The sequence below is a fragment of the Cydia pomonella genome, chromosome 2 (assembly GCF_033807575.1).
Source record: "Cydia pomonella isolate Wapato2018A chromosome 2, ilCydPomo1, whole genome shotgun sequence".
NCBI classification, from domain to species: domain Eukaryota; kingdom Metazoa; phylum Arthropoda; class Insecta; order Lepidoptera; family Tortricidae; genus Cydia; species Cydia pomonella.
This window is the reverse complement of record NC_084704.1, coordinates 36,880,153-36,898,459: the sequence shown is the minus strand read 5'-3', so window position 1 is coordinate 36,898,459 and position 18,307 is coordinate 36,880,153. Positions and strand designations below refer to the sequence as shown.

The 18,307-nt window shown below is 41.6% G+C and overlaps 1 protein-coding gene across 1 annotated transcript in view; it reads left to right on the top strand.

Moving 5' to 3' along the window:
- LOC133515534 (ATP-binding cassette sub-family C member 3) overlaps nt 1-18,307 on the top strand; it is a 92,138-nt gene that overhangs the window by 46,421 nt on the left and 27,410 nt on the right. Inside the window, exons 10-18 of the mRNA XM_061848082.1 lie at nt 4,571-4,717; nt 6,826-6,910; nt 7,574-7,771; nt 11,443-11,619; nt 12,414-12,547; nt 13,148-14,744; nt 15,377-15,493; nt 15,707-15,810; nt 16,923-18,098. Coding sequence (XP_061704066.1) covers nt 4,571-4,717; nt 6,826-6,910; nt 7,574-7,771; nt 11,443-11,619; nt 12,414-12,547; nt 13,148-14,744; nt 15,377-15,493; nt 15,707-15,810; nt 16,923-18,098 — 3,735 coding nt within the window. The remainder of the gene's footprint in view (nt 1-4,570; nt 4,718-6,825; nt 6,911-7,573; nt 7,772-11,442; nt 11,620-12,413; nt 12,548-13,147; nt 14,745-15,376; nt 15,494-15,706; nt 15,811-16,922; nt 18,099-18,307) is intronic.

Here is an 18,307-nt window from a genome sequence, read left to right as displayed (position 1 = left end):
ACTGAGAGCCTACCGCGAAACACGAAAATCGAAATATTCGAAAATATTCGAGCGATAAAGAGGCAGATAACCAAATTTCGATTTTCGCGTTTCGCGGTAGGCATCTAAAAAAACCGTCTTATGAAAACTTCTCAAAAAACTGTTTAAGAGCCCATCAACGTGCTCACTAGCGCCATTGCTAAATAATTGTGATTATTCAAATATAACGATAGATATTTAAAAACGGGGGGCCGCTACGTACTGTATTTTGTATTTAAGTACCTTTTGAATACATCATAATGGTTTTTACGTTGCTGGATTCGTCGATCTAGGCGTCCAAAGTTAAAACGCCCGTTTTTCGTTTTGAGTTCATAGATCGACGAATCCAGCAACATAGAAACTAGTTTGATGTATTCAAAAGGTACTTTAATACAAAACACAGTACGTAGCGGCCCCTTTTTTAAATATCTATCGTTAAATTTAAACAGTGACAATTATTTTCCAGTGGCGCTAGTGAGCACGTTGATGGGCTCTTAAGGCATAATATGTATTGGGACCGTGCGAAGTGCATGGTGGGGGTAAGTAAAGCGATCCCAGCGCATAAGGTGGTAAAAATTTGAACTAACTGCGGATAGCGTCTTTAACATTTCGTACAATTATATGGCTCGAAATGAAACTTTGATTTACGATTACTCCTGAAATATTCATTTAAATTGTATGGTGTAAGGGACCATTGTAATCTGTATGAAATGGTTAATATAACTAACGTATTTATTTTGATAATTGTTAATAATGTATCCATGTAAATAGCTTTGCAAATGCCACATATTACGTGATCTTTTTCTAGAAGTTAAGAATGGATATAGTAAGTTATCCTTAAAAGATAGACATTAAACAACTTTTTTGTAGACCTATGAATGAGAAACAACCCCACCATACATTGTGTTGTTATAGCTCAAACGGATTAGGCAGCGTTTTCGATTAAAGCTCCTAGCCAGCGTGATTTTTTCCGACAACATCGTTATATTTCAAACAATTTACACAAAACCTTAACAAGTTATATACTTAAGCCTTCCTCAAGAATCACTCTATTGATAGATATAGATGATAGATGAAAGTCGTATGAAAATCCGTTCAGTAGTTTTTAGTTTTGGAGTAGTTTTATAAGATGTAGTGAATTGACGTTTTCCCCTAGACTTGCGGACACTAGGTTGCGTGACAGTCGTGCACGCTCCCAATATGTTACTTTATGGTTAAAATATATGCTAGTGCTGCTCTCTGGCGGCAGAACGTTGCAGCAATACTCCCTATTCTCCAATATGTCATTAGAAAATCTTACTCGTAATTCTTAACATATTTAAACGTCTTTTCTTGTGTTTATTACTTATTGCAATATCAATAAATCTTATTATTTTATCATCGTTATCAGAGTATTATGTCAATAAACAATCTGTATTGGTTTTTAATAATTCTGATAACATTATTATCTCATGTCAATTTACACATGTTTATCGTTCATTACAATCGGATTATACATTTTCACAGATTTGCGACATGTTTGATAGTAATCTTCTAGTTTGTTGAATTTTGAAAAAAATTACCTTAGTGCACAGTCGCCATCGGAGCGGCCGAGGTGCACAAAAATATCTGAACACGCACTCTAGCGCCAAGGCGGTATAAAAATAAAATAAATAATAAATATTATAGGACATTATTACACAAATTGACTAAGTCCCACAGTAAGCTCAATAAGGCTTGTGTTGGGGGTACTTAGACAACGATATATATAATATATAAATATTTATAAATACTTAAATATATAGAAAACACCCATGACTCAGGAACAAATATCCATGCTCATCACACGAATAAATGCCCTTACCAGGATTTGAACCCGGGACCATCAGCTTCATAGGCAGGGTCACTACCCACTAGGCCAAACCGGTCGGTATATTGCGGCGTAATAAATTGTCAAGACAATAGGGAGTATTACTGCAATGTTCTGCCGTCAGGGTGCAGCACTAGCACCTTTCGTAAACCATAGAGCATACTGTGCTTTAAACTGTTTTTTTTACGAGTTTTCACAGATACTAAAATATGCCATTAATACATCAAGGCGGTTTGTTTACATAGGGCCTGCCGGGAAACCCGAAAATCGAGATTTAGTTATCTGCCTCTTCATCGATCGAATATGCAAGAGTGATAGAGAGGTTAGATAACGAAATTTAGATTTTTTTGTTTCGCGGTAGACCCTCCGATTGTGATGGATTGTTGTAGTGGCGCCCCCTACGCAGTTTCGTGTAATATTCCTTATAGAGGCGTGTTCAGATATTTGTGAGCGCCTTGGCCGCTTCGATATATCTGATGGCCACTATACCTTACAATAAGATGCTCAAAGTGATCTTATTTTCTCTTGCTAACTATAGTCCGTCAAACAACTTTGTCAGTAAAAAAATGCGATATTTAAATTTTCTAACATAACCCTTCGCGCCAAATTTTTTTTAATATGCTGCTTTTTTTCTACTGCCGGAAATTGTTTGACAGTAATTGTATATAAGGTAACTTTTTCTACAGTTAGCAGCGTACTATTTTTATTTATTTATTTAGTTTGTCATAACAAGTTACCTAGAAAATCGTGAAATTTACCAATACTTGATTGTATTACCAGGATAATCAGATTTTTTTTTCAGGTATTTATCGTCATTGGTTCCGAAAATACCGGTATTCCAAATAAACCGGTAATCTCTATTAATTCGGCTGTTGCCGAAACCGAATACCGGTTACCGGTATTTTTGGACCAGTTACTGAAATGAAATTCACACGGAAATATATTGTTGTTATTTACTCGGTACCATCAGCTGTAAAAGTGTATGGCGACTTTATCAATGAATTCATTCATAATTTCTCCATGCAATTTCGCAGCTCACTGTACATCTCAAGACCAAATTGACCAAATGTCACTGACTAAACCAGAAAGTTTTAAATTATTAAAACTGGTGCCATTACGTTTCACATACTAAAAGTAATTTATTTGTCATTATTTTGAATGCCAACAGAATGAAGTAATAAACTGACATTTCCAACAACAAACTGTAATGTTAGTAATCTAGCTACACAAAGTAACACATAAAAAAATGTTTCTGTTCAAGGTGACCTTCCTTACTTTCTTTACGTATGTGATTAGCGACCCAACACACAACCTGACGGCAGAAAAGATATTCGTCTCGATGTCTCTATTTTTCATGATACACCTGCCGTTAGGGCTCCTGCCTCTCATCGTGGTCTCTGTCATCGAGGTGACCTTGAAACCTGTACCACTAGCAGCACGCGATTGGCGGCTATGGTTCTTCTATACATAAACTAACAATCCATGCAATGCCATTATATTTGGTGGTCAGAATAGCTCTTTCTGTGATACTTCTTGGATGGAAGGGCATAGACAAGTTAATGCTAAGGTGTGTAAATGAAAGATGTTGTATCCGCTTTGAGACGCTGTATAACTGAACCAGGGCTCGGATGATAATTAATGAACGCAAATTAAAAAAATCGTTCTATCTCCTAACCGGTTAAAACAGGGAACGGAATGTCATAGTTCGCGGGGAACGATATTATACCAGTTACTCTAATCTCTCGGAGACTCGGTTAAACTCTTGCTTCAATATTTTCAATTTAACCGGTTAATTTCGTTCTTGAGGAACGTATTTGGCATAAACCGTTATCTCAAAAGAACAGTTCTTTGACCGGTAACCGCAAACGAAAACCATTTCGTTCCCGGGTGAATGAACGAAACCGGTTTGAAAAATAAAACGGTTTCCTAGCCCTGGACTGAACATTATGCGTTAACTGGGTTTTTAAGTGCTAACGTTTGACAGTCCAGTTTCTTTAAAACGTATTACGTGGTTCATCGCCATATTGTCAAATTGGTGGATACAATATTTTGGTATATGGAAGGAAGTAACGGCTCTACAAGTCGTCATGCAAGAAAGTAAGCTCGCGGTCGGCTTACAGTCCAGCTATATAACGTACGTAGGTCCTAAAGTATGAAGCGACGGATTTCCTTTACACACATGTGCATTTAAGTAAACTTCTACAATTTATATGTATATAGTTGGCAACAAATATATAATGATGGCCAACGTGACCAAATATCTAGCAACACATCCGTGTTTCTGTGGCAACAATTAAGGCGAGAGCACATCTGCTGCGTGTGTAAAATATATGAGCCGCACACGTCACGCAAGCGGCGTGCCGTCTCTCTTAAGGATCTGTATATTACAACGCGCACGTGCACGTCACGCACACGCAACTGTTGTACACAGGTCTTTAATATATTTATTAGACAAATTAATACAATCGGTGAAAAAGTCAACTCAAAGGCATAGGACAATTTTAATTTTCCGATAAACAAATGCAATTTGTCTGAAGTACTGAATAAAACATTATTAACTATGTATTGCAACTTCGGTAATTATAATAGACCAAACTAAAAGACTACGTATTTTTGGAAAAATAGAGAATTTTGATTAAGAAAATCCCCAATTTCATACTTTAAGACCTCATTCCTAACCGGTTTCGTGAAATGGTGTCGTAGGTGTCGCTGATGTCGTTCGGGTGCTATGTACTGGTAAATGACACCGAGGTGCTGGACTCTAAGAAGGCTTTCGTAGCGCTGTCTCTTTTCAACATCCTACGTTTCCCACTATCTATGCTGCCTAACGTTATATCCAATATCGTACAAGTAAGTTATATATTATTACATTTATGTGTTGTTTTATAAATTAGGATAGGCAAGACTCGGATACCGGTTAATCTTTCAGACCGTTAATGTTTCGTTTCGTTAATATTCCCAAAAACAGTTATCTATTTGAAACTGGTTAACTTAGTATTTTCTTGGGTTACCGCAATAGCTGTTCATGATATAAATTAATTTTAACGGATTATATCGCGTAGGGTGACTGCTATATTTATTGGCCACTCTTAACAACAAGACTTGTATTGGCTTGTTTCTTTCTGATTTTTTATGTCCAATTACTATGGATGGGCCAATAACTCTACAAGTTGAACTCGACCGAGCTCTGTATAGTTCGTGCTATCCACGATGACGCGCAAATTTGTCAAATCTAACCCTTAATAACATGGCATACGATTGAAGGCATGCGTCGTCGTGAATGACATGATCTATAAAGGGCTCAAAAGGTTGGGATGTATTTCAAATTCATTACGAGATATAATCGGTTTGAGTTGTTTTATTTCACGGTTCATTTAAGTCGAAGTTTTTAAAACGTTTGTATTTTCTGGAACCGAAATAAACCGGTATTGCAAACCGGTTTCGAGTCTTGGTAATTGGTCTTATCGTCATATGTTTTATGTTAGAATTTGCGACTTTAAGCTTCGGCCACACTGCTGCTCAAGATACGGTGACGGTACGGAATGGCAGTGATGTATTTCATGCGAAAATACGCTGCGTCAGCGTATTTTGTACAGCTGTGTTGCTATAAATTGTATATACAGATGTCAAACACTATCAACGACGACCAACTCTGGCCAACGTGGGTCTCGAACCCACATTTTTGGATCGCTTGAAGCGATGCCGCCATACCTTTGGCCTTTGATCTATTACATGGCGCTACTTTTTGATATTTAACAAATTTAACACATATCTGTGAAAGAATAAGGATCAAAGTCAAATGGCGTTCTAAAAGTTTTAATCATGTGTCGAAAGATGGCAGTAAATTTACTACGGCTACAAAGTTTTCTTTGCTAATCAACCTCTATTTCAAATTCACTTCGATTAATTTTGACGCATACGGTACGTCACTACGGTTCCGTACCATCGCCGTATTTTTACCAGCGTTGTGTGGCCGACGTGTTATCATACTTTACCTATCTATACGAGAACTCTTAGGTTTATATGATTTTTTATTTAGACGATACGTTCAAGGATGCCTTTAGTAAGAATGGTCCAAAAGAGCATGTTGTTAGCGAACATATATTATCTATTAATGAATACAGTTGAAGAAGGAGGATTTGACTGAAGACAGTAAGCGACGTAGCTTGTCTGATATAACTATTATATAGGTAATTAAGTTATTTTGACCCGATCACTAATGTAAGAAGGTCGGTATTTTAATTTTCACATCCCACGTCTCAGTCCGCACTGATCATCTTCAGAAATCATCGTTCTTGGGCTGTACCTTGACCATGACACAGTTTTTCAAATAATACCATATATTTCGTGACTAATCCGGCTTTTGGCTTTTAACATTGACTACTACTTACACTTCTAATGCAAACATTGATACATGAGAGTAAAAATCAGACAGAACTTTACTATTGCTATAGACTAATAATACTAGACCACCAATCTCTTTACATGCGCGTTAACGAAACGCTGCTTATTTTCGTAATCAACATCTATCGTCAGGTAGCGGATTTGCCAGTACCGCTATTTGACACTAGATGTCGCGAACGTCGCCACAAACGAAAACTCCGCTCTCTCTCGGTATAAAGTTATTAACTTTCGCATAATATAAGATTTAATGTAGCCAAATTCCGAAAATCACGCATAATTCAATCATAAGAAAGTCCATTTTTAGAACTACGCGATACTTATAATGAAATATTCGGTGTCACCCGAATGCGCTTCAATCAAACGATGTATCCATGTTTGTCGTTAAATCCGTAAATAGTTTATTTCGCTACCCAAACTATTTATGATACAACTGAAGTGTAGTAACGCATCTTGTTCTTAAAAAATAATTTAATGCTTGGTGCATGAGCTTGTGATGTGTCGTATTTAATAAAATTAGCCGAATAAAATATATTAATCATACATTCATGTTTTAGACTTCTGTGGGTATAAAGAGATTGAACAAATTCATGAACTGCGATGAGTTAGACATGAACTCGGTCGAACACGATCCTAAAGAACGTAAGTTGCATTCAATTTTTTTTCCTTTAACATTTTGGACCCCAAAGTCAGAACGTAAACGTACAGACACGACTTTATTATAAACATAAGAGAAAACGGCAGCCAAATAACACTAGACCCTACTCATAGTATTGAGTTCCTACCGGTGAGAAAGGTTGCCACTGCTCACAAGGGTGTGGAGTGTTAGGATCGCCAATGCGCATGTATTACCTCTGGAGTTGCAGGCGTCCATAGGCTACGGAGACTGCTTACCATCAGGCGGGCCGTATGTTTTATTGCCACCGACGTAGTATAAAACATAAGAGACGTCAATCCACCGCGGTGCAATTGCAATTTTCATACATGGACAAATATTTGATATTTTAATACGAGTCATAATAGAATAAGGTCCCTAGAGAATTTCATATAAATTGTAGGCTCGAAATGGTACTGAAATTTAATACCGTACCGTACCTATAGGTTTGATTAAGCAAGGGTAGTCAGATTTTGAAAGGTTAGTATTTATTTGTTAGTAATTAAGCCATTAAAAACAGCACAACTTTAAAAATTACCCTACTCTATTATTATTTATGAGCTTATTTTTGAAGCGCTTGTTACAGTTTTCCCTCCACACCGAAACCAACAAACCCTCGTTCAACAACATGAATATGTTTACAATTTCAGCAAACCCACTGGTAATGGAAAACGGGAACTTCTCCTGGGGCGACAAAGACGCAGAACTCACCCTGAAAAACATCAACCTGACAGTGCCGAAGGGTCACTTGGTGGCCGTGGTTGGAGCTGTGGGTTCCGGGAAAAGCTCCTTGCTGTCTGCGTTCTTGGGCGAGATGAATAAAATCTCTGGACGGGTTAATACTAATGGTATGTGATACTACTCTTAGAACATCAACCTGACAGTGCCGAAGGGTCATTTAGTGACCGTAGTGGGACGCTGTGGGTTCCGGGAAAAGCTCCTTGCTGTCTGCGTTCTTGGGCGAGATGAATAAGATCTCTGGACGGGTTAATACTAATGGTATGTGATATAACTCTTAGAACATCAACCTGACAATGCCGAAGGGTCACTTGGTGGCCGTAGTGGGCGCTTTGGGTTCCGGGAAAAGCTCCTTGCTGTCTGCGTTCTTGGGCAAGATGAATAAGATCTCTGGACGGGTTAATACTAATGGTATGTGATACAACTCTTAGAACATCAACCTGACAGTGCCGAAGGGTCACTTGGTGGCCGTAGTGGGCGCTGTGGGTTCCGGGAAAAGCTCCTTGCTGTCTGCGTTCTTGGGCGAGATGAATAAAATCTCTGGACGGGTTAATACTAATGGTATGTGATACGACTCTTAGAACATCAACCTGACAGTGCCGAAGGGTCATTTAGTGGCCGTGTATGGAGGTGTGGGTTCCGGGAAAAGCTCCTTGCTGTCTGCGTTCTTGGGCGACATGAATAAGATCTCTGGACGGGTTAATACTAATGGTATGTGATATAACTCTTAGAACATCAACCTGACAATGCCGAAGGGTCACTTGGTGGCCGTAGTGGGCGCTTTGGGTTCCGGGAAAAGCTCCTTGCTGTCTGCGTTCTTGGGCAAGATGAATAAGATCTCTGGACGGGTTAATACTAATGGTATGTGATACAACTCTTAGAACATCAACCTGACAGTGCCGAAGGGTCATTTAGTGGCCGTGGTTGTAGCTGTGGGTTCCGGGAAAAGCTCCTTGCTGTCTGCGTTCTTGGGCGAGATCAATAAGATCTCTAGACGGGTTAATCCTAATGGTATGTGACAATACTCTTAGAATATCAACCTAAGAATACCGAAGGGTAATTAAGCCTAATCTTCCAAGTTAAATTTGACCCACTTGTCGGTTTCGGATAAAGCTGAAAATTCAAAAGTACCATCAAGCTGATAATTGTGTTAGGGTCTGTTAGAATTACCACGATGAGCACAAAGATACAGTCAGCGATAAAAGCTTGTATCAAAAATAAAATTTGTGATAAAAATACTTTTTTTACAAATAACTTGTTGATAAAACTAAAATTTTAATCAGTATCTTAGTTTGTAATATCCGATTTCATGAAACGAGCCGTCTTAAGATGAATTGCATTTCTATTCCACTAAAACAATTCCAAGAAATAGGGAATTGTTATGACAACTCAAATCAGTTTACAGTCAGGTTTTCGTAGGGGTAGGGGGACAGTAACTGCCCTTATTGACGTTGTTGACAATATTATTTATGGCCAAGACTCAAGCAAGGGTACTTGCTTAGTGTTGTTGGATTTTTCTCGTGCTTTTGACTGTATAAATATAGACTTGCTTCTATCTAAATTGATTTATTATGGTGTAGACTTACGGTCACTTTCGTGGTTTAGGAGTTATCTTGCTGGTCGTATGCAGTCGGTTAAAATAGCTAAAAACGATGGCACTTTATTGGTGTCTGACTCTAGACCCCTAAATCGCGGAGTCCCACAAGGCTCCATCCTGGGTCCTTTACTCTTTATTATTTATAGCGCGGACATTGTTAACGTTATTAAACATTGTCAATATCACTTGTATGCGGATGATGTTCAGATGTACTACTCGGCCCGTCCTAGTGACTTTGCTGAGTCAATCAATAAAATTAATGAAGATCTCGAAAGTATTTCCGCTTGGGCTGAACAAAACAGTCTGTTACTAAACCCTACTAAATCAAAGTTTATGATTATGGGAAGTAAAACTCAAATTTCTCGAATCTTAGACGGTAGCCCTCAACTAAATATTAGAGGCTCATTGATAGAGCGAGTAGAAGAGGCTAGAAATCTTGGTATAATAATGGACAACCAGTTAAGGTTTGAAAAACACGTAGCAGAGTTAGCCAAATCTTGTTTTTTTAGACTGAAAATTTTGTATCAAGTAAGAAACCTTCTAAACGAAAAAGTTCGCTTGACCTTATGCGAATCTCTCATACTGTCAAAGTTGAACTACGGCGATGTGGTGTACGGGCCTCGTCTGCAACAAAAAACTCGTCGACTAATACAGCGAGTTCAAAATGCGTGTCATCGATATTGCTACACAATTCCTCCAAGGAGCCATATCACGCCGTTTTTGAACAAGTCTTCGACTTTGAATATGGTATCACGCAGACATTTACACCTTGCCTGTCTTCTCTTCGGTGTTATAAATTGCAAGTCACCCATGTATCTTCACTCGAAAATTAATATTTCTTCTTTTCACACTCGACACGGCACTAGATCTACTCGACGTTGCCTTTTAGAAGTACATCCTCATAGGACAATTGCCTTTACCGGTTGTTTCCGTTATCTTGCGACCAAATGCTGGAATGATATACCCCCGCCTTTGAGAGAGCTGAAGTCCAAAAAATCATTTAAACATAGTTTTAAAAAGATCCTCCTCGATAAACAAACCGCTGGTATTCCATACGGCTTTTTGGTCGCAGATTTCAGAATCTAACATGGTGGAGATGGCAGGCAGACACACTGTACACACTGTTCACACCCTTGCTGACTTATTTATTATCACATACGACTTATATATTATAAACATGTAACACACACATACCCTCATTTTATACATCTGCTGTGACCTGGGTTCCGGCAGAAAACCAGTGCTTTACTCGAAAGAGTGAAGAGTATCACTGAGCCGTGACCCTTTTGTCCTGCTGCAACGCACACAGTATGTAGGTAGGTACTTTTATTTTATTTTATTGTTTATTAATTATGCCTATTTTGTTGTCTCAATTTTCTTTTGTGCTATTTTTATTTTGTTCCTGTAATAATTTGTGTTCTTTATGATGATTTAAACTATATATTGTGTGTTTTTGCAGCTGCCAAATAAATGATTTATCTGATTTATCAGTTTGAAATGTCAGAACGGTGCGTCGGTATAAAAAAACCGGCCAAGAGCATGTCGGGCTATGCTCAGAGTAGGGTTCCGTAGTTATTCTTCCGTCACAATAAGATAAACTGGAGCTTAAAGTATAGTAGATTGTTAAAGTGTAGTAGATGAACTGTGGATGTACGTCTTTTTATTATAAAGGGGAAAGTGTTTGCGATAACTCAAAAACAGCTAAACTGATCATGTCCGCTATAGTTTTCATTTAATGTATTTCTTAAGCTCTACTTCCACGATTTTTTTCATATTTTTTTGACCTCTGGTTCAAAAGTTAGAAGGGGGGGGACACATTTTTTTTCTTTTGGAGCGATTATCTCCGAATATATTCACTTTATCAAAAAATGTTTGTTGAAGACCCCTATTAGTTTTGAAAGACCTTTCCAACGATATACCACACTGTAGGGTTGAAGTAAATAAATATTTTTGCCCCACTTTACGTGTAGGGGAGGTACCCAAAAAAATTAAATTTTTATATTTTATTGTACGACTTTGTCGGCTGTATTGATTTATATATCCATGCCAAATTTCAGCTTTCTAGCACTAATGACCACGGAGCAAAGCCTCGGACAGACAGACAGACGGACATGGCGAAACTATAAGGGTTCCTAGTTGACTACGGAACCCTAAAAAGAGTTAATAATCTCCTTTTACATACAGGTAGCATAGCATACGTCCCACAACAGGCCTGGATCCAAAACGCGACGCTGCAAGACAACATCCTGTTCGGCAAGCCACTCGCGCAGCAGAAGTACAGCGACGTCATCGGCATGTGCGCGCTCAAGCCGGACTTCGACATGCTGCCTGGCGGCGACCAGACCGAGATCGGCGAGAAGGGTGAGTGGCGGACTTAATACCAACAAACATTTATTCAGCAAATAGGCCACAGGGGCACTTTTACATGTCAAAATGTATAATAATAATAAATATAAATAAATATTATAGGACATTATTACACAAATTGACTTAAGTCCCACAGTAAGCTCAATAAGGCTTGTATTGAGGGTACTTAGACAACGATATATATAATATATAAATATTTATAAATACTTAAATACATAGAAAACACCCATGACTCAGGAACAAATAGCCTTTACCAGGATTTGAACCCGGGACCATCAGCTTCGTAGGCAGGGTCACTACCCACTAGGCCAAACCGGTCGTCAAAATATGGAATCAATGAAATATTAGATACTTTATTAGAGATCTATACAGTCTGTAAATGTCGAATTACACAAAAAAAAACTATGGTAAAAATATACTAAAATTCTTTAGATATGAAAAAGTCTCTAAGTGTCAAAAATAAAATATAATTAAAAAAAATTGGTAATTATTTTTTTAACCCCTAACTCGAAAAGAGGGTATTAGAGGGGTGCATCTGTAATCTGTGTGTATATGTGGCATCGTTTGCTTAATGTAATCTTTTGTTTATTTATAACTTATGTAAATAGTTGTGTTGTTGTTAAGAACTTTTTTCGTTTATTAAGGGGAATATTCTCGTACGAGAACATGTATTCCAACGAACATGCCATTGCATGTTTAGTGAAATATGAAATATGTCTGGGGCTGTTAATGTTTAATTTATAGTTAAGCCTTCAAACTAAGATAATAATGAACCGATTTGTTGTCAGGTATAAACTTATCCGGCGGCCAGAAGCAGCGCGTGTCACTCGCGCGAGCAGTGTATTATGACGCGGACACGTACTTCCTGGACGACCCGCTCAGCGCCGTCGACTCGCACGTCGGGAAACACATCTTCGACAAGGTACCATTGCTCACGCTGTGTTATAAACTTATTGCATATGTCGCAGACAAATTGTAAGAATTCGCCTTTTACAAACTACGTCGTCATTTAACAATCGTGAAGCTTTATGCAATTTGCCGAAGGCAAAATTATTGTTCGTTCAACAGTGTCAACACTCAACATACACGTGATGGTTGGCTAAGGGCGACCATGTTTTGGTGTATCAAATAACATATTACCATCCTTAAGGCTATCCAAATTCAAAACCGAATCGGAGCACGCCACTATCCACGTGGTCTTGTCTGTCCTGCCCCTAGAGAGTAATAGCGAAAACGGAGGCGCGGAGGGAGCCGCCCCCCGATCCAAAAGCCTCCCCCGCCCCCCGCGCCCCTAATTAGTACGACGAATTCCAGATTTGTTTTGAGTTCATAGATCGACGAATCCAGGAAGAAACTAGTTTGATGTATTCAAAAGGTACTTAAATACAATATACAGTACGTAGCGGCCTCCTTTTTTAAATACCTATCGTTAAATTTATCACAATTATTTAGCAGTGGCGCTAGTGAGCACGTCGATGGGCTCTTAAGCTCATTTTTTTTTCTAAAAATGTATTATTTCCAGGTTCTCGGCCCCAACGGTTTGCTCAAAGACAAGACCCGGCTGTGGGTGACGCACAACGTGTCGTACCTGGCGCAGACGGACCTGGTGGTGGTGCTGAAGGACGGCGCCGTGTCGGAGGCGGGCAGCTACCAGCAGCTGCTGGAGAAGAAGGGGGCCTTCGCCGAGTTCCTGCTGCATCACCTCAGCGACACGGAGAGGACGTCGCCTGAAGGTATCCTATACAAAGACAAGACCCGGCTGTGGGTGACGCACAACGTGTCGTACCTGGCGCAGACGGACCTGGTGGTGGTGCTGAAGGACGGCGCCGTGTCGGAGGCGGGCAGCTACCAGCAGCTGCTGGAGAAGAAGGGGGCCTTCGCCGAGTTCCTGCTGCATCACCTCAGCGACACGGAGAGGACGTCGCCTGAAGGTATCCTATACAAAGACAAGACCCGGCTGTGGGTGACGCACAACGTGTCGTACCTGGCGCAGACGGACCTGGTGGTGGTGCTGAAGGACGGCGCCGTGTCGGAGGCGGGCAGCTACCAGCAGCTGCTGGAGAAGAAGGGGGCCTTCGCCGAGTTCCTGCTGCATCACCTCAGCGACACGGAGAGGACGTCGCCTGAAGGTATCCTATACAAAGACAAGACCCGGCTGTGGGTGACGCACAACGTGTCGTACCTGGCGCAGACGGACCTGGTGGTGGTGCTGAAGGACGGCGCCGTGTCGGAGGCGGGCAGCTACCAGCAGCTGCTGGAGAAGAAGGGGGCCTTCGCCGAGTTCCTGCTGCATCACCTCAGCGACACGGAGAGGACGTCGCCTGAAGGTATCCTATACAAAGACAAGACCCGGCTGTGGGTGACGCACAAAGTGTCGTACCTGGCGCAGACGGACCTGGTGGTGGTGCTGAAGGACGGCGCCGTGTCGGAGGCGGGCAGCTACCAGCAGCTGCTGGAGAAGAAGGGGGCCTTCGCCGAGTTCCTGCTGCATCACCTCAGCGACACGGAGAGGACGTCGCCTGAAGGTATCCTATACAAAGACAAGACCCGGCTGTGGGTGACGCACAACGTGTCGTACCTGGCGCAGACGGACCTGGTGGTGGTGCTGAAGGACGGCGCCGTGTCGGAGGCGGGCAGCTACCAGCAGCTGCTGGAGAAGAAGGGGGCCTTCGCCGAGTTCCTGCTGCATCACCTCAGCGACACGGAGAGGACGTCGCCTGAAGGTATCCTATACAAAGACAAGACCCGGCTGTGGGTGACGCACAACGTGTCGTACCTGGCGCAGACGGACCTGGTGGTGGTGCTGAAGGACGGCGCCGTGTCGGAGGCGGGCAGCTACCAGCAGCTGCTGGAGAAGAAGGGGGCCTTCGCCGAGTTCCTGCTGCATCACCTCAGCGACACGGAGAGGACGTCGCCTGAAGGTATCCTATACAAAGACAAGACCCGGCTGTGGGTGACGCACAACGTGTCGTACCTGGCGCAGACGGACCTGGTGGTGGTGCTGAAGGACGGCGCCGTGTCGGAGGCGGGCAGCTACCAGCAGCTGCTGGAGAAGAAGGGGGCCTTCGCCGAGTTCCTGCTGCATCACCTCAGCGACACGGAGAGGACGTCGCCTGAAGGTATCCTATTGGATCATCACCTATGAAATTGGCGTTTTTGTTCATAAGTATTAGTCATGTCATAGTTTATTTACTTTAATAGTAACCTCGAAGTATTTTTTTAATTTCATTAGTGCGCTACATACAAAGACATGACGAAACTATAAAGGTTCCATTTTTGCTATTTTGGCTACGGAACCCTTAAAATACAATTTAATAGTGTTACAAATTAATTATGATAACTTTTTTCTGATAAATCGTCGAATTTCGATTATAAAAACATTTTTAGTGCAAAATTCGACTTTTTTTCTATTTTATTAATTCTCGGTCTCGGTCTCGGCCGAGACGAAAAAAACGTTCTCGGTCGGACCTTACATATTCATAACGAAAATAAAATATAAACAAGATTTACTATATTCAATACTATTTACCTTAAAATTTGGTCGAGTGAAAAAAAAAAGAAAAAACGAAAAATACACGTGATGTTATGTAGGGGAAGGCCAAAAACCTCGCCAAATATTACGAAAAGTCGAAAAAGCCACGCGTGATTTGTGCACAAGCCCCAAGGGTACATACACAGCGCAGCACATTTCACACCTTAACACTAAGAAGGCATCATGCACCTATGTTCTAACAAGACACATTACTTTCAGAACTTGAGGAAATTAAAGACGTGCTTCAGAGCAAACTTGGCACAGAGTTCAAGGACAAACTGCAGAGGGCCCGTTCACTGTCGGAGAGCGCATCGGAATCCGAACAGGCTGCTACAGGTAGGTGTATATTTTAGAACCCATTGACATTTCAGGACCCATTGACACGGAGAATTATTTTAGGTATAAGAAAGTTGAACAAATACGGTAAAATAACCTATATTATGCATACAATCGAAAGTGAAAAGTAGAATATACAACTCTGGTATAAATGTCCCATGTTATCCTCGACCTAGTTGTATAATCTAATTAATCTACTATTTCTTTTTTTAGGAGACCGCGCGGGCAGCGTCAAGAGAAAAACGCCGGAAGCGACACCTGCCGAACTGAAGGAGAAGAACAAACTCATTGAGTCCGAGAAGGCGGAAACCGGCAGTGTAAATAGCCTTTTTTTTTACTGTACTGTGTGATTTCTGTCGATATCGATGATAATGATGATACATCACGTTAGTTTATAAGTTTCTATATTACGATATGTTTTAAAATTTGATAATTCGATTTCGAATTTTTATATTATAGAATTACGCACGCTTAATTACCTACGTATCATTCGAGTAAACCTTAGCAGTATATTTCTGAGTATGTTTGTAAATTGCATTAGGGTACATGTATCGGTTTCATTTTTATACAGGATGTATCGGTTTCATTTTTATACAGGTTGTATCGGTTTCATTATTATACAGGTTGTATCGGTTTCATTTTTATACAGGATGTATCGGTTTCATTTTTATACAGGATGTATCGGTTTCATTTTTATACAGGTTGTATCGGTTTCATTTTTATACAGGTTGTAACGGTTTCATTTTTATACAGGATGTATCGGTTTCATTTTTATACAGGATGTATCGGTTTCATTTTTATACAGGATGTATCTGTTTCATTTTTATACAGGATGTATCTGTTTCATTTTTATACAGGTTGTATCGGTTTCATTTTTATACAGGTTGTATCGGTTTAATTTTTATACAGAATGTATCGGTTTCATTTTTATACAGGATGTATCGGTTTCATTTCAGTCACCTGCAATAATTTACGGGGTCTATATCTAGGTCATACTGAGCAACTTACGCCAGGTATTTTAAATTAAATAAGGCGATTATTTAATACCAAAATTACTTACTTATGAAAAGAAATGTCACCTTTCACATGACTAACCACTCTCGTCGTATTCGCGCAGTTAATTACGCTACAATGAGGCATTCTGTAGCGTGGCAATAAACGTCTGACACTTGGGATGTCATGAGCACCACTGAGCGAGAAGTAGTGCACTTTACTACTTAAAAACACGCGTAAGTCTTGTACTGGCGGTATCTAGTTATTCCTAAATCTGTAGTGTGGACCCCGCATTGTCATTGATAGTCATTGGACAACTATCAATTTGCGATAAAAATAATGTATTTTATAATCGTTCGTAAGGAGTAAACTGTAGTCGTGCATCGGAGCTGACACACACACATCTTTTTAAATTTTCTAACTTTCTGTTTGACAGGTAAAATGGAGCGTGTACAAGCACTACCTGATGAATGTGGGCGTTATGGCGTCCGCTGTGACCGTCCTCATGAACCTGGTGCTGCAGGTGTTCCAGGTCGGCTCCAACTACTGGCTCGCCGTCTGGTCCAACGACACCGACATGGTCAGTACCGCCTCATACTGTACAACAGTTGTAGCGCCCGCTGTGACCGTCCTCATGAACCTGGTGCTGCAGGTGTTCCAGGTCGGCTCCAACTACTGGCTCGCCGTCTGGTCCAACGACACCGACATGGTCAGTACTGCCTCATACTGTACAACAGTTGTAGCGTCCGTCGTGACCGACCTCATGAACCTGGTGCTGCAGGTGTTCCAGGTCGGCTCCAACTACTGGCTCGCCGTCTGGTCCAACGACACCGACATGGTCAGTACCGCCTCATACTGTACAACAGTTGTAGCGCCCGCTGTGACCGTCCTCATGAACCTGGTGCTGCAGGTGTTCCAGGTCGGCTCCAACTACTGGCTCGCCGTCTGGTCCAACGACACCGACATGGTCAGTACTGCCTCATACTGTACAACAGTTGTAGCGCCCGCTGTGACCGTCCTCATGAACCTGGTGCTGCAGGTGTTCCAGGTCGGCTCCAACTACTGGCTCGCCGTCTGGTCCAACGACACCGACATGGTCAGTACCGCCTCATACTGTACAACAGTTGTAGCGCCCGCTGTGACCGTCCTCATGAACCTGGTGCTGCAGGTGTTCCAGGTCGGCTCCAACTACTGGCTCGCCGTCTGGTCCAACGACACCGACATGGTCAGTACCGCCTCATACTGTACAACAGTTGTAGCGTCCGTCGTGACCGTCCTCATGAACCTGGTGCTGCAGGTGTTCCAGGTCGGCTCCAACTACTGGCTCGCCGTCTGGTCCAACGACACCGACATGGTCAGTACTGCCTCATACTGTACAACAGTTGTAGCGTCCGTCGTGACCGACCTCATGAACCTGGTGCTGCAGGTGTTCCAGGTCGGCTCCAACTACTGGCTCGCCGTCTGGTCCAACGACACCGACATGGTCAGTACCGCCTCATACTGTACAACAGTTGTAGCGCCCGCTGTGACCGTCCTCATGAACCTGGTGCTGCAGGTGTTCCAGGTCGGCTCCAACTACTGGCTCGCCGTCTGGTCCAACGACACCGACATGGTCAGTACCGCCTCATACTGTACAACAGTTGTAGCGTCCGTCGTGACCGTCCTCATGAACCTGGTGCTGCAGGTGTTCCAGGTCGAACTACTGGCTCGCGGTCTGGTCCAACGACACCGACATTGTAAGTACTGTACAACAAATGAAGTGATTCTATTGGTTCTAAACAAACGCATCCCTCGCAACGCAACCTCGCAAAGCTCTGGTCG